Source organism: Leptodactylus fuscus, chromosome 4 (genome assembly GCF_031893055.1).
Source record: "Leptodactylus fuscus isolate aLepFus1 chromosome 4, aLepFus1.hap2, whole genome shotgun sequence".
Lineage (NCBI taxonomy): Eukaryota > Metazoa > Chordata > Amphibia > Anura > Leptodactylidae > Leptodactylus > Leptodactylus fuscus.
The window spans coordinates 35,411,299-35,431,867 of record NC_134268.1 but is presented as its reverse complement, the minus strand read 5'-3'; the positions used below and the strand labels follow the sequence as shown (position 1 = coordinate 35,431,867).

The 20,569-nt window shown below is 42.6% G+C and overlaps 1 protein-coding gene across 1 annotated transcript in view; it reads left to right on the top strand.

Moving 5' to 3' along the window:
* Nucleotides 1-20,569, top strand: part of VPS13B (vacuolar protein sorting 13 homolog B) — a 705,368-nt gene that overhangs the window by 643,371 nt on the left and 41,428 nt on the right. Inside the window, exons 49-51 of the mRNA XM_075270303.1 lie at nucleotides 599-800; nucleotides 13,229-13,417; nucleotides 19,428-19,574. Of these exons, the coding sequence (XP_075126404.1) occupies nucleotides 599-800; nucleotides 13,229-13,417; nucleotides 19,428-19,574 (538 nt within the window). The remainder of the gene's footprint in view (nucleotides 1-598; nucleotides 801-13,228; nucleotides 13,418-19,427; nucleotides 19,575-20,569) is intronic.

The window sequence follows — 20,569 nt, the reverse complement described above, 5'->3', positions numbered from 1 at the left end:
TCCGTAGTTATAATTTGACGTACTGCCATTTCCAAAAACGCAATGGTTTATGTAAATCGCAGCATTTCCACTGCGGATATATGTATGCAATGTGTGACTGGGATTAGACAGAATCCCATCCACTTTGCAGGTACTGTAAAAGGCTGTAGCTAAATCGTGGCCTTTTCCCTACGTGGGGCACCAGCCTTAGACAATATTGACAAATCTCCCCTAATATTTCCATTCACTAACAGTCTGCAGAAATTTTCAAAACTACAATCAATGGATAAAATTTCCCAAAATTGGGAAATTTATATACATTTTTGATGTACAATAAAAAAAATTTAAAAAAAATTAGATTTAATAGTTCATCCCGGCAAACACTTTGGGAATTTTGGCTTCCAAAAATTTCAAAACAGGATTTTGCAATTTTTTGAGCTTATTCACACATTTTTACATCGCAGAGTCAGTCTCCACAAATACAGATATTATTTCACTAGATTTGTTTGTATGCCCATGACTAGGTTTGATTTACAATATGTAAATTGGTTTTCATAGCCTCAGTCCTATAGAAAGCTCATTATTTTTTTCTTTTCTAATATTTTTCTGTTCTTTACAGTGGAGAACAGTTGGCTCAGTGGGACAGCCCCATGCGGGTTAAGCTTTCTCTCTGGAAGCCTCACCTGAAGACACTTCTTATTGAGCTGCTCCCTTGGGCTCTTCTTATCAACCAATCCCGATGGGACCTTTGGCTTTTCGAGGGTGAGGACATAGTTCTTCAAATTCCTGCTGGAAAGACCATCGTCCCTCCTAACTTCAAGGTAAATATGCTTGATAAATTCCCTAGGCAGGCTTCGGGACCATTTTGTAAATTTTTATGCTCACAAAAAATATGGAAATTTAAAGGGATCCTATTATTAGAATCCCTTTTTTTCTAACTAATACGTAGGAATAGCCTTGAGAAAGGCTGATCTTCTACTACCTTTAGACGTCTTCTCCACACCGCCATTCAGTAGATATTCCGTTTTCTGTCTTTATGCAAATGAGTTCTCTCGTAGCACTGGGGGCGGGCCCCAGCACTCAAACAGCACTGGGGGCATCCCCAATGCTGCGAGGGAACTCACCAGCGCCGCCTCCATCTTCTTCAGGAACCAGCCTCTGCGCATGGTCTTCCGGCCTGGCTTTCAATCTTCTACGCAGGTGTAGTCGGCAGTGGAGTAAGCTTTGATAGGAGATAGATAGATAGATAGATAGAGAGAGACAGATAGTTGTATATACTTACACATATACCCATCTACTCACACACATACAGTCATATTCAACATACACACACACCTATCTACACACATACAGGACTCACACAGTCTATAAAACACATAATGTAAACACATATACACATATTTTACCCAAGAATATATACTTACCTTTGGCTGAATTGCTGGGTGCACAGGACATGGAGGAAACTCCTGTGCAGCTCTGCCTGGCAGTGGAGTAAGCTGTGACATTGCAAGAGACTTCTCCCCTCACACTCCGATGCTGAGGGGGAGGGGCGGCACAGCAAGCTGATGTGTGCAGGGAAACTTTTACAAACAGCGATCGGCTGCCCCCCCCCCTCCTCCTGGAACCTCAAAGGTTCTTTAACTTTAATACTGTTTAGGTAAAGAAAAAAAAAAATCCTGTGGCTGCTGCCCTCTCCCAAACTGCCGCCCTGAGGTGGCTGCCTCACGACACCTCATCAGAGGTGCGGCCCTGCTGTCAGAATACAGGTAACCTGTACCACATAGGGAATACTGTAAAAGGTAAACCCATATGAAATTGGTGCAATTGTGTGTTTTTTTCCCAATTCCACTTCATTTTGAATAATTTTTTTTCCAGCATCTCATTACATTGTACAGGGTATTGAAAGTACAAAGTACAAATTGTCCTACAAGCAATAATCATGTGAAAAAAAAATAAAAATATGGCTTTTGGAATGTGAAATTAAAAAAAAGGATACACAAAAAAGGAAATTGCATCTTAAGGGGTTAATATATAAGCTGTTGAATGACGTGCTGGTTCCTGTGCCTATATGTATACTGTACTCTTATAAGACTATTCTAGAATGTTCCCTTCCTTGATCCTACGGCAGACATACTGTATAATATATTGCACAGAGTAATGGGACGGAGGCATGGTAAGCAGCTGACACAGAATTTTACTCTACAGAGCAGAAATCCCCTTTGGGACATGTAAATCTGCCGCTTTGGATGGATAATATGACAACAAAGCAGTCACTTAGTGCTCCATTAAAAGTTATCGCTTTACCAATCAGTCGTCAAAGGAAAACAGGTTTGAGGTTCTTGTAATGAGTAGCAGACATGTGTACGGGCGGCTGCTGGACAGCTACTGAAAGCTAACTATTATCTCTGTCCACGGCTTAACCCTACAGTGTGACGAGGGCAGTCTTAGTGTCCTGACCTATAGGTCAGAGGTGAGGTCCTGGTCAGCAGACGGCTTATATTTATTTCTTTATTAGATTGCTTTTATTCTCTGAGCAGGGAATGGCGTAAACTAAAACAAATAACCAATATATACCTATTACAGTCTCCTGCCCCACCATTGGTCCCCTGTGGTTAATCGATGGCATCACCCACATTATTCACATGAGCACTGAAGTCAGTTTCTGGCCTCAGCTATGATGCCTGTACTCGATATTGTATGGGGGGTGTCAGGTCCACTCGTAAAATTCAGTTCAGGGGCCCACTGGACCAATTGTGCTGTTTTTGCAGAAGTTGACTCTTATAGTATCTGTAGTCTGCTGGGTGGCACTTATCTTGAGCTGGTGCCCACTTAACTCATATAGCAGCAGGCCTCAGACAGGGGCAAGACCTGTTCAACTACATCAGGGGGCACCATCACCTTAGTGGCAGCTGTGTATTGTCTGTTAGATTGCAGGTAAATGCAAACTAAAGGACTGAGGGGATATCGTCACTCCATAGGGAGAGACCACCATTAAGGTGTGTGGAGTCTTTTTAAGCCATGAGCGCTCCACTGCAAAGGAACATGGGAAGAATATGCAAATCTGACTTCCATGATGTAATTAGGAAGCCAGTGCCTCAAGAATGCACACCAATAGAGGGCGCTGACTGAGAATGTGCAAGTCTCTCTTCCATGATGTAATTAGGAAGACAGAGTCTCAGTCAAACAAACCTATATAGGGCGCTCCCTTTAACATCATGCCGACCTTCTCAGAGGCCTTTGTTTGCAATGATGTTGGGATTTTACCAGATACAGTCTTCTCAGCCAAGGACAGCTGTTTCGATGTATTTGCATCTCATCAGCTTGGCGCAGAGAGGACTGATCTGGCAGAGGTGAGAGGCTTAGACAGGGTTGGGGGGGATATCATCACTCTATAAGGAGAGACCACCATATAGGTGTGTGGAGTCTTATTAAGCCATGAGCGAAACAGCTGTCCTTGGCTGAGAAGACTGTATCTGTTATAATCCCAACATCATTGCAAACAAAGGCCTCTGAGAAGGTCGGCATGATGTTAAAGGGAGCGCCCCCTATAGGTTTGTTTGACTGAGACTCTTTCTTCCTAATTACATCATGGAAGATAGACTTGCACATCCTCAGTGAGCGCCCTCTATTGGTGTGCATACTTGAGGCACTGGCATCCTAATTACATCATGGAAGTCAGATTTGCATATTCTTCCCATAAACTAAAGGACATCATGGCTAATGATTCATGGTGGACTGTTAGAAAGAGATAGGGGCGCTCTATTCTGAGCTCAGAGGCCCTCAGCTGTCTCTGATAATGATGGTGACCAGGGCCTCCATAGTGATGTCAAAAATTTGAAGTTAAAGGATATTGATCACACTGCCTTTCTGCCTAGATGTAATCTCTGCCTGCTGATCTATCTACATAATGGTAATTTAGTTTATATAGTTTAGTTTAGCATACATAGTGTTCTATAGTTTATAAAATAGCCTAACCGGTTTATTATATGGATGCATAGGTTGGTTAAGATGCTATACATGGCCTATCTGTAGGGGGAATAGAGGCTGCGGGCCTATACTGGTTAATGGGATTCAGCTGCTCCCTGTGGGTCAGTCCAAACCATTGATGTTTCTTCAAGGGGTAGTTTACTTTACAACTCCTCTCTAAATGCCCTGTGACTGTGATAACAAGGTGTTGTTGGGAGGTTACTACTAAGTATTAGCAATACTTGGAATGGAGCCCTGGCTGAAGATGGGCCCTGTAGCAGCTCGTATGACTGCTACCATGATAACTATGCATATTGAGAGGTTTGTACCAATTACCATTATTTTCACTAATTATCTGTAGGAACAGATTTTTTGGGGCACCATAAACTCCACCCATCAAGTAAACCAGACCTTTAAGAGGTTGGCCACTCAAGGAACAACAATTGACATCCAAATATTCAATTAACGAACAAATATTTTTTAGAAGATTTTTTGTAATTTTTTTTCCCATTCTAATTTGTGAATTCACATTAGAATGGGAAAATTGAGCTAGCTGAGCACTTTGAGTGAATCATCTTCATCTAGACTAGGTGGTGCCAGCTAAAAAATAAAACAAACTGGAATTCTGTTATGTAACAAACGAAAAGGGTCAGAGGAGGACGTCAGGAATTGTTCTGATGAATGGGTGATGCACAGCCAGGAAAATTGTAACAGAATACAACACTGGTTCTACTAAGGTGTCTGAGCGTACAACTCTTAGGAGCAGTGGTGTAACTAGGAATGGTGGGGCCCCGTGGTGAACTTTTGAAATGGCCCCCTCCGACCGACACTAACGCCGAAGACCTTGACCAACCCCTCCTGCGCGTTCGATTATGCACCGTAGTGGTCCCTTCACACAGTATTATCCCCCATAGTGGCCCCTGCACACAGTATTATGTCCCATAGTGGCACCTGCACACAGTATTATCCCCAATAGTGGCCCCTGCACACAGTATTATGTCCCTCAGTGGCTCCTGAACACAGTATTATCCCCCATAGTGGCCCCTGCAAACAGTATTATCCCCAATAGTGGCCCCTGCACACAGTATTATGTCCCTCAGTGGCCCCTGCACACAGTATTATCCCCAATAGTGGCCCCTGCACACACAGTATTATCCCCCATAGTGGCCCCTCCATACAGTATTATGTGCCACTGTGATAACCCATAAACAATTATTATACTCTGGGGTCTTTTCAGACCCCAGAGTATAATAATCGGAGACCCGGGGGATTAAAAACATAAAAAACTGCTGTTTCTTACCTGTCCCCCGCCTCCTACGCTGTCAGCCTCCGCTGCCGTCCTTCTTCAATGACGTCGGACGTCACATGACCCGGGATGCAGGCCGGGTTCATGTGACATCAGACTACTAGGAAGGAAGCCTGGCAGGATCGTGGAGAGGTAAGTAACAGTGTTTTTTATGTTTCTTACCTCTCTCGGTCCGCCAATCATTATACTCGGGGGTCCAAAAAGACCCCCCGAGTATAATGATAGCAGCGGTAGCGGCTGTCACCAGGCCCCTAATGTCCCAAGCCCTGTGAGAGCTGCCTCTGCTGCTATGGCGGTAGTTACGCCACTGCTTAGGAGCTGTTAGAGCTAAAATTAATTAAATTTCTCTAATTTCAAGCGTTTTTCTCATGATTTGTAGACCATTAAAAGTTAAACATTTTTGACAATATAAATAATGAAAAATTTTGCAGAGTTTTAGGGTACATCGCCCCAAAATCCGTGGCAGATTCCATCCCAAATCTACCTTTTCAATCTGCTTTTTCACTACAAATGTACACATGGTTATAGGCATGAGCATATCCCTTTAAGTCTTCTTCCTGAACTCTATAAATTATCATTGTGGTGCTTTCCGCTTGTGTAAGAGATACAAGGTTTTCTGGATGAGATAATACTGTATATATTTCATTATGGAAGTAACCTTGTAATTCTATAAGTGTGTCCAGGTACAAGATTTGAGGCCACATGTGATTATAAGGGTCCCTGACATGACATAATATCATTGTAATTTGCAGTAGGGGGTATGTTGTGCTGTATAATATGGAGGAGCTTGTAATGAATGCTGATGCAATGACATCACTGCGCATAGTTTACAATGTTATAGTGAGAATGTTACACACGTCTGGATTCTTCCTTAACAATTATTGCAATTCTAAGTACCGTAGTTATTTGGCAATTATTATCATTATTTTTCCCTTGGTGATGTCTCTGCCTTTCCTTCCTGGACGCTAGAGATGCATGAAGAATAGGGCAATGCTCGTCTTCATTAAAGCTTTTCCTCTCTCCTCTGTAAAGAGGCCCTTTCACCACATATTTCAATTCTAGTTCTGATTCTGGTGTAGTTGGAATTTTTTCTCTAGCCCCCACCATTCCCATGCAATGCTTGCAATTGGTTTTGGTGCCTGACATGCTCACTAGACTCTGTAATGTCAGGCAGGAGCAGGCAAGGAGGAGTGACTGCAATTAGTGGCACACAGTATCAGAACTCAGAGTCATGTCCCTTTGCCTGTTTCTGCCTGACGCTGCCCACTTGACATAGAGAGTCTAGTTAGCATATTAGGCACCAAAACTAACAGTAGAGATTGCTCAGGAACAGTGTAGCATAGAAAAAAAATTGCAACTGCACTAGAGTCAGTGGGGCAGCAGCTATTAAAGGATGAAAGAACTTGCATTTGTGCATGTGGTGAAAGGTCCTCTTTAAAGGACACTACAACTTATCAGCAGAATAAATACATTGGCATATTCATGGGTTCTGGGGTGTTATTTGTCCATATGGATGAGAGGCATGTACAGTATATAGATATTTCCATCTATTGCAGTCAAACTTTCAAAGATCCATCTTGAACCTTAAAGGGTTGTTCCCATCTCAAGGATCCTATCTATACTGCTAGCTTATGTAAATTTAAAAGTTTTCCTAAATACATTGCTTTAGCAATGCTGCTTTGTTTGCCTGCTAAATTAGATTATTCAACCCATTGTTTGCACAGAGTTTGCTTATTCCCCAACCTATCCTGTGATATCAGGTCAGAGGGAGAGTCACTGCTCTCTGACTTCTCTGCTGTTATCTACAGCTCTGTGGTTAGGTCAATCAGTTCTGCTATTTGCACTTTGCCGATAAAGACTCTGACAGTGCAGGTTATTTCTCTGTGTAAACACAAAGATAACACTGAGTTTACTGCACGTCCATTCTCTGTAGACGCATGGTAAGTGTTCTCTCCAACCCTGTGTTATGTAATATACATATACTGTGCATATTATTTGATCTGCATTTACATTAGATTTCTACTAATCATAATAAATAATCTCTCAAAGTAAAAGCAATATATTATGTAAGGTACTTCATAGAGTTCAGTCCATCAAACAGTCAAAGCCTCCTGCCAGCTTGTTGTAGAATACAGGAAGTGAGAGGAAAAGTAAGCAGGCAAAGTTCTGAGAGAGGGAGATGGAGAAATCCCTTTAACCCCTTCCCGACATGCGCCGTAATAGTACGGCGCGTGTCGGGTCTGTAACTATGGCGACCGCCCGGGAGCCGGGCGGCCGTCATAGCCGCCGGGTGTCTACTGCTTTAAGCAGTAGACAACCGGCTCTAATGCCTCCGATCGGTCCCCGGACCGATCGGAGGCATTAACCCCTCCGGCGCTGCTGTCAAAGGCGCCGGAGGCGCCATTTTCCCGGCGGCGCATGGGCGCCGCCATTTTGGCAGGGATCGCCGGCTCCTGGAGCATGCTCCAGGGCCGACCCCCCCGTTGCCATGACAGCCGGGAGCCTTGTTAAAGGCTCCCAGCCGATCTGCAAATTCTCTCTTTTGCAGGCTGGTGTATACAGCCTGCAAAAGAGATGATGATTTTTTGCAATGCATTGCAATGCATTAGCATTGTAATGCATTGCATTAGTGATCAGACCCCCTGGGGTTCAACACCCCTAGGGTGTCTAATAAATGCAAAAAAAAAAATTTAAAAAAAGTAAAAAAAAAAAAAAAAAAAAAATATAAAAAGTATTAAAAGTTCAAATCACCCCCCTTTCCCTAGAACAAATATAAAAGTAGTTAAAAACTGTGAAACATATACATGTTAGGTATCCCCGCGTCCGAAATCGCCCGCTCTACAAATCTATAAAAATATTTTTCCTGTTCGGTAAACGCCGTAGCAGGAAAAATAGTCAAAAGTGCCAAACCGCCATTTTTTCACTGTTTTAATTCTGATAAAAATTTGAATAAAAAGTGATCAAAGCAGTAACATTTCCCGAAAATGGTAGAACTAAAAAGTACACCCGGCCCCGCAAAAAAAGACGCCCTATGCATCCCCTATGTATAAAAAAGTTACGGCCGTCGGAATATGGCGACTTTTAGAGAAAAAAAATTTTAACACCGTTTTGGAATTTTTTTTAGGGGTCAAAATGTAATTAAAACCATATAAATTTGGTATCCCTGGAACCGTACCGAAACACAGAATACAGGGGACATGTCATTTTGGCTGCACAGTGAACGCCGTAAAACCAAAGCCCGTAAGAAAGTCGCAGAAATGCATTTTTTCTTCAAATCCACCCCATTCTGAATTTTTTTCCTGCTTCCCAGTACATTATATAGAATAATTAATGGTGGCATCATGAAGAAAAAATTGTCCCGCAAAATTTAAGACCTCATATGGCTCTGGGAGCGGAGAAATAAAAAAGTTATTGGGTTTAGAAGAAGGGGAGTCAAAAACGAAAAACGAAAATCAAAAAATGCCATCGGTGGGAAGGGGTTAACATAGTGCATAGTAGTCGATGTGAGGTTTGAGTCCTGTTTCTCTCAACTACTTTAAGTATTTAAAGGGTCCGGGAATTAAAAAAAAAAAGAAACTCCCCTTTCCTGTTGCTGTCCGGCCCTTGCCACTGACTGCTTCAGCAGTTATGTGCATATGTAAGTGTCCTTTTGTGTGACCGCTGAGGCCACTGACTGGCCTTAGTCGTCACATGCAGCGAGGGCTTCCACGGGAAGTACTTGTAGCTGGAGAATCCCTTTAAATTGTATTTATGGAATTGCTTTTTCCTACAGCTGTGCCATATCAGCCTCTGTGCACAAAGTAACATGTGACATGTGGAGAAATAAAATTCTCTATGAAAGTATCCTCCAGTATACTGCATGCATTCATCTGCCATTGTATGTTTTGCATTATGACACACAAATATTTGTAATGAATACTGAACCAATGACATCATCAGTCGCCCTATGTGACTTATCACATCATAAATCACTTTTATGCAGATAGTCTTTGTAGGATCGCCTGCCACACATCTCCTATAGCACTGCACGGAGCCCTCTTATAGTCTCATCTACAGTTTTACTATACAGTTTGCTGTAAATACTGAAGAGAGAAAAAGTGGAAATCTGGCCGGGTTACCCTGCGAGTGTATGAGCGCTGGGGTTAGGAGCCAGTTGGAACGCCTCAATAGGATCTGTTTTTGTTTGTTATAAATACAAGTTCTAGAACATTGTTACATTGTGTACCTCGGTGACATGATGTGTCAGATAATCCAGTCATTCTCTCCTAATTCCACCAACCACAACCCGACATGCCTTCACTTTATAGTGGTCGTAAATGGCAATTGCAAGCCACAGACTATATAAACACACCGCAGCTTTCATCAGATGTAATACTGGAAGATTGCTCAGCTGATCAAAGGGAATCAATAGGGATTGATACAGGACATGTGACTGCAAGGTTTTATTTATTTGTATGTTTTTTGGTTATTGTGGGGAGGGGGCTGTCCGGTGAGGCACCAGCTGCACTTCCTGGGGTCTGTGTGTCTTTACTTAGAGGTTCTTATTAGGTTTGACTGGTGATTGTTCCTTATGGGGCTCAGCAGGAGATTCTTCCTCCTCTGATCTTCTGATTATAATCAGTTACAAGGCTCCCATCGTACACTTGTCTTTGTTGTGAAAAACGGAAGAAATTACGGCTGGAAATGACGTCCTCTTTCGCTATTACAATTTTCATTATTTCAGTATTTTTCGGGATCATAAATGCTTGTCGATGAGATAAGGGTGACCCATGCCAGCCTCTTGCATCTATACAATGTGAAACATACAGATACTATGTAACCGAAATCAATCTGTTGGGATCTAGAGGTCTGAAAATGGATGTCCAGCTATCTAAGGGCTATTGGTAAATGGAAGTGACACTTGTAGCCATAATCGTATTGCTCTCTCATGGGCTGTCATTAAAGGGGTTGTCCAGGATGACCTGTTTTTATATATGAGGCTGGGGAAGGTGAAAAAAAACAAAACATATTCACCATTTCCCAGTGCTCTGGTGTCTCCCACTGCAGTCGAGTCCTGCTACTCCAGTGTCTCGGTTTGGGAGAAGTCCCCACCACATGTGACCGCTGAGTCCTAAGGAAAGGAACTAGAACCTCACTTACATATGTCCCACATAACTGTGACATCACGTCCTTTCCTTAGGCAGCTGATTGGCCTCAATGGGGAGAGGGAGGGAAACTATCTCCATATACTTCCTTGAGAACAAAAGGATCAGGCTTATAGGAATCCTACAGCCCAATCCTTTTCTCAACCAGCATCTGCTATTGGGTAAGATATGCAGTTCCCCTTTAACTATTAGGAAAAATTGTAGTTGAAACCTTCTCAATTGTGACTTATTGGTCATGTTCCTAGTGTTTCGCAATATAGATAACACATACAGCCCTGAAATACCTGAATACTTCCAGTTTTTTGGCATCTGGGCTGGTCTCATGCTAAGAGACTCAGTAACTTTAATTCCTCAAGCATAGACATGGCGATACAATAAAAATAGGCCAATGTACACCTGGGTGTTGTAAGGCAGGTACCTGGGCTTGACAGGATTTCAGCCTTCTGTTGTATATATATATATATATATATATATATATATATCTACTATATTTATGAACAGCATGCAGAGATCTTTAAAGGGATTCTACCAATAAAATCATTTTTTTTCTCATTGACAAGTAGGAATAGCCTTAACAAAAGCTATTCTTCTCCTACCTTTAGATCTCTTCTCCGCGCCGCCATTCCGTAGAAATCCCGTTTTTGTCTGTATGCAAATGAGTTCTCTCGGTGGTCAAACTTCTAGGCCTCGGGCAGAGCTGACTGCGCATGCCCACAGTCCACAAGAAAATGGCCGCGTAAATTTTAACGCTATGGATTAAAGGTTATATTTTATTGGAGTCCGGATGGTGAAAGCAGTCTTATATTTTGTCAATTTACTACATGTGTGTAGCCTTCAGAGTCCGAAGGCGTAGGACTGTGCACCCCGAAGATCCTAAGGAACTAGGTGAGTGAAGTTATGAAGAGTTTCTTCTCATTTTTTGCATTTTTCATGTGGCCGCAGGCATGCGCAGTCGGCTCTGTCCGAGGCCTAAACGTTTAACCGTCAGCCCCAGAAGAAGACGCGTGAAGAGGCGGTTCCTGAAGAAGATGGAGGCGGTGCTGGAGATTTCTCTCGCAGCATTGGGGACGCCCCCAGTACTGTTTGAGCTCTGGGGCCCGCCCCCAGTGCTGCGAGAGAACTCATTTGCATACCGACGAAAACCGTGATTTCTATGGAATGGCGGCGCAGAGAAGACATCTAAAGGTAGGAGAAGAAGAGCCTTTCTTGTGTCGAGAAAAAAAATTATTTTAATGGTAGAATCCCTTTAAAATGGGAATAGTATTAAAATACAGTAAGTCTAGAAAAATACTGAAATTTTCATTATACAATGACCAAACCTGATAAAACATGCTAAAGCCCCATGTAGCGAAAAAACGCTGTGGGGGAAAAAAAACAGGGTGGATACGCGCACTTTCTGCTGCTATTGCTCCTATTCTAGTTATGGGTCTTTCTTCCGATAAATATTAGAGGCTAATATATATGAATAATAGAATAATAATAAGTGAACGAAGTCCCTGGTGGAGTAAAAGTAGAGCAAAAAAAATTACAAAGCAAGTATAGAAAAGACCAAGAGGAGTGAAGGTTCCGCACGTCAGCGTGGAAAATCCCAGCGCCCGTCCTTGGGAGGTTATGTTAACAAATTTCTGCAGTCGGAACCAAACAGAGTTTCCAGTATCCAGTACATGGCAGGCTAGTAGAAAACACACGCAGGGATTTTTTTTTCTTCTTTTAGTTAAAGATCTGTTTTTTATATCTGTCTTGTTCACGTTACTGTTGTTCATCACGGCTGACAACACAACCCAGTTTGTGAGCTTGTTTCTGTATGTAGGAAGCCATGGCTCACAATGTAGTTATTGCTCAGTGCAGCTATTGTGGCCCAGACGGGGTCTAATGAGATTGTTGGCAATGCCCTGCTCTACCTCACTAGCCCGACTATGTATCCAAATTCATTAGTCAGGCAAATATACTCCCAAGTCTAAATACCACAGACGCATGCCCGGGAACTTTACAAGAGATCAAAGAAAAACCAAATACGTCAATAAATATCAAGACGGTTTGCTTGAGGTCACAGGCAAGAATCCTGACAGATGCTGAAATACAACTTACCTTCTTATATGTAACTAGTCAATGAATAGCACCGCTAGTTTGTGGCCTTTGCTCTGACGTATAGAGGTTTTTCAATGTGCTGATCTAGATTTTTTTGTTTTTCCGACATTCTCAGATTCTGTGCATGTTAGGTTGCATCGGCCAAACCAGAGATGCCTCTAAAAGGGATAGTCACCCATCGGTGAACAGCTGGTTTGGGTTTGATTGAATAGGTAGCCATCAAATCACACAACTACTGTGTACTGTGATGTCACACAGGCTGGAGCGCAGTACAATAAATATCTCGTACTCAGAAGCATGACGTAGAGTCAAAGCACAGATCCTTCACCAAACCTTACACCCTGGAAGCAATATTGTTTTGGGGGTTCTTGCACTGGATGGTTTGGTTAAGATGCTTAAAGGGGTGTACTGGTTCTCATTGAAGAGACCCAGCCATTGAATAGGGACTTAGTTACAAGCAGAGCACCATGGGAATAAGGTACGCAAATGAGCACAGACCCCAGGAAAAAAAAGGCAGAGTGACCCATCAGTACATAGCTCTTTAAAAGTTCTTGCTCCCCTCACCATCGAACAGGGCACTAGTTGGCTAGGTGAGATGTCTTAGATGCAACTTTAGGTAGACCTATTGATCCTAGTTGAAGAGGCACAATAGGCGTATAGAGACCAATGTATAGGCAATGGATCCATTCTGAAGGTTTAGAAGAGGCCAAATTGTCTTATTGATAAATCTGTATATATTTTTCAGGAGGCATTTCAAATTGGGATCTACTGGGCCAACACGAATACTGTGCACAAGTCTGTAGCTGTACGGTTGGTTCATGACGTCACCTCTCCAAAATGGAAGGATGGAGATAACGGTGAAGTGGTGTCTTTGGATGAAGAGGGATTTGTTGATGCCAACATCAAGCTTGGAGCCTTTCCTGGACATCAAAAGGTGAGAGATTGAAAGAGCTGAATCTTTCTTTTATATCCAGGAGCAGAGGTTTCTCATTCAGGTTGGTGGAATAACCTACTAGAGTGGGGGCTAACCAGAAGGGATTGATCCCTGGCCATACAAATTGCATCTAATTTATATCATGACTTCCATAGTGGCAGAGGTTAGGAAAGAGAAGGATCAGATTGTTGAATTTCAGCATGTCCTATCATTTTGTTCTCTGGCAGTGACTTTCTCCTCTTTCAGAACATTTCTAGACTCTCAGGGCATGTGCGTGTATGAGAGATACTGGGAGCAATCGTGGTCAGTCAACAGTTATCTAAAGTGTATGGCTAGCTTAAAATCTGAGAGGGAGTCTATCTATACTCGAATGTCTTAAAGGGGTTTTCTGGGCAGGATTTTTTTTTTTAGAAGGATCTGATAGTGCTAGTAATGGGTTAATAAGTACACCCATATACCTTTAGCAGTGTTTGGGATGATTTCTGGGTGACTGGCAGCTGCTAGCATCTTCTGCCTTTGTTTACTTGGTGTTAGCTTCCTGCTGTGCAGCTTCCTGTGTAGCTGCTCCACTAGTTCTGTCTCACTCAGCCCCCCCTCCTCTTTCACTCCGTTACACTCCCCCTCCCTGTCTCTCTAAGCCTAGCCCCTCCCACCCTCCCTGTCTCTCTAAGCCTAGCCCCTCCCACCCTCCCTGTCTCTCTAAGCCTAGCCCCTCCCACCCTCCCTGTCTCTCTAAGCCTAGCCCCTCCCACCCTCCCTGTCTCTCTAAGCCTAGCCCCTCCCACCCTCCCTGTCTCTCTAAGCCTAGCCCCTCCCACCCTCCCTGTCTCTCTAAGTCTAGCCCCTCCCACCCTCCCTGTCTCTCTAAGTCTAGCCCCTCCCACCCTCCCTGTCTCTCTAAGTCTAGCCCCTCCCACCCTCCCTGTCTCTCTAAGTCTAGCCCCCTCACCCTCCCTGTCTCTCTAAGCCTAGCCCCCTCACCCTCCTTGTCTCACTAAACCTAGCGATCCCACCCATTACTAGCCCGTTCCACCCTCCTTTGTATCCCTAGCTAACCTATTCCACCCACTGCTAGAAGACTGGAAGAGGGGAGGACCCGTCCTCAACACTAGAAGGCTTGGTATGGGGATAGGGTAGGGGGAAGAATAATGGTGACGTTCCGTTTCGGAAGCAGTGAAATGGAACGTCACTAGATTATCAGAAAGTGTCCCTGGGGTGGTCATATGACCGTTCCAGGGATATGGGTAATTATAGACTTTTTAAATTGAATTAAATTAGAAGTTTGGTGCAGGGGAGTTTAGTTTAGGGGTTAATTCTCAGTTTATCCTGGACAACCCCTTTAATTCAACTCAAAATCATCTACAGATTCCTCCATGTGAACACCCTTTTATAACATACATCAACATTTTGGTCAGGGTCATTTGCAGGGTCAGCAAGGGACCCAGAGGTTAGAAGTCTAGTGATATGCCATAACAATTGAGGATGGAATTCCCCTTTAAGGAAATGAAATCTTGCCCATATTATGTAATCTGACGGGTATCAGATAAGTGGTGGACACTATAGTATGTAGATAAGTCTATAGGACTGATATACAAGGATGTTCTGATATTTGGGTCAGTTTAGATTTAGACTTGAGGGACTCTGAAGACCTGATATGTCTGAGGTTATGGGTTTATAAGAAAATTATAGGAAATAAGAAAACAGAGTATTCTTAGCAGATGACAGGTGTATATTCACTTGTTCACATTAGGAGAGCTGTCAGAGAACGTTACAAGTGACTGCTCGTCTTCCCGGCCTGGCTGTTATAGTGAATGGGCCCTTTGTATAATGGGAAATGAGACCTAAAATACAAGAATATCTCATATCAAAGGCCGAGTCTCGGAGTTCTTGTATGAAGGGTTTTATACCACATTAAAACTAATGATCTTTAAACAATAATATTAGATCCAGCGCCGGGCCAGCTCCTATTTTTACGTCTCTGTTCCAGCATTACCCCCATCTTGTATTTTTTTTTCCGTTTTTATGTACTTATTGGTATTATTTTTTTTTGCTTAGTACGACCGGGGCCGATCTCCAACATTCCTGAGCCATGGAACAACCCTGTAACTAAATGGTGCATGCTATGCTAGTTTTATATTTCTTTTTTGCAGGACACGATACACCTAAAACATCATTCCAAATTACCCGGCTCCTTTCATGTTAAAAATCAAATTAGTCTTGTAAATTAATAATGTACCTATATTTCGGGGTTGGCACGGAGGGGAACATAATTTGGTGACTACAGAAAACAGTTTGACTTTATAGCCCAAATTATAGATCATTATGGTTTATAGAACAATTAGGAGGCGGATTTTATGTTCCAGTGACCAGAGACGTATGTTCGGAGAGCGTGCCAGTGTCAGACACGTGCTGTAAAGCTAGTTGTGTTGTAAGGTTCCTGGCTTTATAGATGGCCTCAGTTACCCTGATGGATTTGTTAATCGTTTCTAATGGATTTTTATATATTCCGGGACTTATTTTTCCGGTCGTTGGTTTCCCACATTCCGATTCATAAGGCTCAGTTTACACTGCTGGATGTTTGATCACCAGAGGACATTTTACAGTATCTTTCTTTATCAGATAAGCTGTTACTGTCACAATCCATTCCTCCAGCTGTTGTTCCTTTGCTGCTGGTACAATATTGACTAACCACCCATATGGCACATTCATGGTGATAGCCCTAGATAAGGAAGGCCGTAGGCCGCTGCCTATCTTGGCAACTCCTTTCCCCGTATTCGGTTAAGTTCTCACAGTTAGAAAGCTAACAAATATCTTACTAAAGGATCCAGAAATCAGAACCCAATTTTGGATATGCCTAAGGATTAGTCCCATTGATATCCATCCGTCTAATCCGGTGCTTCTCTGTGTAATATCTGCAAAAATAATAGACATGTTCATTATTCTTCTGGGCGAGTTTTTGGAAATTCCACTTACCGTATATACTCGAGTATAAGTCAGGTTTTTCAGCACAGTTTTTGTGCTGAAAAAGCACCCCTTGGCTTATACTCGGGTCAAGCAAAAGAAAAAAAAAAAAAAATTATTTTTTTTTTTGCAAAGTAATAGTAATGTATAGAATCTCCCATAAAATAGTAAAAAAAAAAAAAAAAAAAAAAAAAAGGATTAAAACAATAAAATAAATAAAAGTTGTAAATCCCTCCTTTCCCTAGAATACAGTGGGGCAAAAAAGTATTTAGTCAGTCACCAATAGTGCAAGTTCCACCACTTAAAAAGATGAGAGGCGTCTGTAATTTACATCATAGGTAGACCTCAACTATGAGAGACAAAATGAGAAAAAAAATCCAGAAAATCACATTGTCTGATTTTGTAAGAATTTATTTGCAAATTATGGTGGAAAATAAGTATTTGGTCAGTAACAAAATTCATCTCAATACTTTGTTATATATCCTTTGTTGGCAATGACAGAGGTCAAACGTTTTCTGTAAGTCTTCACAAGGTTGGCACACACTGTTGTTGGTATGTTGGCCCATTCCTCCATGCAGATCTCCTCTAGAGCAGTGACGTTTTGGGGCTGTCGCTTGGCAACACGGACTTTCAACTCCCTCCAAAGGTTTTCTATAGGGTTGAGATCTGGAGACTGGCTAGGCCACTCCAGGACCTTGAAATGTTTCTTACAAAGCCACTCCTTCGTTGCCCTGGCGGTGTGCTTTGGATCATTGTCATGTTGAAAGACCCAGCCACGTTTCATCTTCAATGCCCTTGCTGATGGAAGGAGGTTTGCACTCAAAATCTCACGATACATGGCCCCATTCATTCTTTCATGTACCCGGATCAGTCGTCCTGGCCCCTTTGCAGAGAAACAGCCCCAAAGCATGATGTTTCCACCCCCATGCTTTACATTAGGTATGGTGTTTGATGGATGCAACTCAGTATTCTTTTTCCTCCAAACACGAAAAGTTGTGTTTCTACGAACAGTTCCAGTTTGGTTTCATCAGACCATAGGACATTCTCCCAATACTCTTCTGGATCATCCAAATGCTCTCTAGCAAACTTCAGACGGGCCCGGACATGTACTGGCTTAAGCAGTGGGACACGTCTGGCACTGCAGGATCTGAGTCCCTGGCGGCGTAGTGTGTTACTGATGGTAGGCTTTGTTACATTGGTCCCAGCTCTCTGCAGTTCATTCACTAGGTCCCCCCGCGTGGTTCTGGGATTTTTACTCACCGTTCTTGTGATCATTTTGACCCCACGGGGTGAGATTTTGCGTGGAGCCCCAGATCGAGGGAGATTATCAGTGGTCTTGCATGTCTTCCATTTTCTAATTATTGCTCCCACAGTTAATTTCTTCAATCCAAGCTGGTTGCCTATTGCAGATTCAGTCTTCCCAGCCTGGTGCAGGGCTACAATTTTGTTTCTGGTGTCCTATGACAGCTCTTTGGTCTTCAAAATAGTGGAGTTTGGAGTCTGACTGTTTGAGGGTGTGCACAGGTGTCTTTTTATACTGATAATAAGTTTAAATAGGTGCCATTACTACAGGTAATGAGTGGAGGAAAGAGGAGACTCTTAAAGAAGAAGTTACAGGTGTGTGAGAGCCAGAAATCTTGATTGTAGGTGACCAAATACTTATTTTCCACCATAATTTGTAAATAAATTCTTACAAAATCAGACAATATGATTTTCTGGATTTGTTTTCTCATTTTGTCTCTCATAGTTGAGGTCTACCTATGATGTAAATTACAGACGCCTCTCATCTTTTTAAGTGGTGGAACTTGCACTATTGGTGACTGACTAAATACTTTTTTGCCCCACTGTACATATAAAAGTAGAGAATTACTATAAAACACATACACATTAGGTCTCCCTGTGTCTGACAGTGCCCGGTCTACTGAATATAGGGGATCTGCAGTGCTCCTGTTCCATCGGGAAGGGGTTAATAGGAGCACCACAGATCCCCTATATACAGCCAGACTGAATTCCAAGTGGGGGAAGAAAAAAACGGTCCTGAAGCTCAGGGAAGGGGCAGACAGACAACCAAAACACCCCCTCCCCTTCCCCAGCAACTACTGCACCCAAAAACTCCGACCATTTTAATTTTTGAAATTCTCCAGTAGCTGCTGCTTTTCCTCCCCCCCCCCTAGGCTTATACTCGAGTCAATAAGTTTTCCCAGTTTTTTTGTGGTAAAATTAGGGGCCTCGGCTTATACTCGAGTATATACGGTACTTGCATGAAAAGCCGATTTTACGCAGATGTGATGCATAGTGTGGCACATCTTTGATAACAAATCTTTTTTTTCTTTTTTTTTCTTTTTAAAATATAGCTTGTGAGCCCCATATAGGGATCACAATGTACTATTTTTTTCCTATCAGTATGTCTTTGTAGAATGGGAGGAAATCCACGCAAACAAGGGGAGAACATACAAACTCCTTGCAGATGTTGTTGCTGTTGGGATTTGAACCCAGGACTCCAGCGCTGCAAGGCTGCAGTGCTAACCACTGAGCCACCGTATTGCCCTGATATCAAATCTTTGTCAAGTGATCCAGAAAAACTGCTTTTTATGTTGCAAATTTTGTGAATTGAGCAGAAGGAGAAGTATAAGAACTTCCGTTTTATTTCGTATGACTTTTGTAGCTATTCTTGGCTTTGGATCAGAAAATTGCAGCAAAATCTAGAACAAAAAATGCAGCTTTTCCTCAATGTGGGGCCTTATAGTTCAGAGCTGCATCCACAATTCTGCTGGTTGGAAGCCATCAACAAATTTATCGACAGGATAATTTGTAATAAACTAGTCTTGAAGATTACAGCTTTGAAGAATTGTGAATGCAGCTCTGGAGAATGATACAGGATCGGGTAATGCAATGCAAATTGTGAAATGGAAGATTGAACAGATCCTTTAAGGAACTGGGATTTGGGATGGTTTTATAGTCGTATCCAAGGATTATTATCACCTACAGTACAGCTCGGTGTCTGTGTCTATCTTGTGCTTCTTGGCTGATGGATTGTTGTCTCTTTTAGCTTTGCCAGTTTAGCATCTCCTCAATGGTTCGCAATGGAATCCAAATACTACAAATAGAAGACAAGACCACTCTTATCAACAATACTTCCTTCAAGATTTATTACAGCCCCCAGATATCTGCCCCGCAGCAGCAGTCTGATGAAGAGGTAAGTACCGGACTGAGTCCTTCTTTTGATTTTATACTCCATCGCCTGTCATCCATGTCAAGATCACTGGTGTAATGAAAGGCCGCAGATCGCCATAAGGAGGCTCAAGCTCAAGATTTCTTATCTAAGAAAGATCTTATCTATCTCACTGTTTCCTTAAAGGAGTTGTCAAGGAATTTGAACCTGTGGGGGTGGCCACTGATTTTTGTCAGTGGTCATAGGCTCCTCAGGGCTTCTGGAAACTCAGCCTCCAATCAGGAAGGTCCCTGGTGGCAGACAATGGAAGGTCGGGGACGTGCGACTATGCTCCAATTCCCAGACAACCTCTTTAACTCCCCATTCATGTCTATGGTATTTATGGAAACAGTGTGGAATAGCCTCTTCAGACACAAGGTGCTCCAAACAATATTCCTTTAAGATGCCCATACAAATTAGGGGAATCTGTCTGCTGGATTTCCACATGCATATACCTTCTGTTCCCAGGACAGATAAGTTGTGACCAGAGGTGTCTGACGTTAGTTTTTATTCCCCTCCCCATTCAAAACATATTCCAGACATGGCTGCTTTTGTGCAAAAAGAAAAGTGCTACACCTGCCAATGGGTTGTGTCACAGATTACAGCACAGCCATATTCATTTCAGTGCAGCTGAGCTGCAGTACCTGAAACAATCCACAGACAGCTGCGACAGTTTTTGGGTAAAAAGCAGCCATAGTTTTCTAACGCTGTACAACCCCATTTGGGGATTGATCCTTGGCATGGTAAGCATATTTTAGGCCGGAGCCCCAGAGAATCCCATTCACACATTGCAGAAAAACACGTTCAGCGGAAACGCTGCGAATTCCAAAACCATTGCAGTTTTGGAAATGCAGCATGTCAATTATATCTACGGAAACGCCGGTGATTTCCCTATAGGTATAGTTGTTTCCTCTGTGTATTTTTTGTGAAAAGCACTGCAGGAGAAATCGCACTTTTTCCTGCAGCGATTTTTCTGGGGG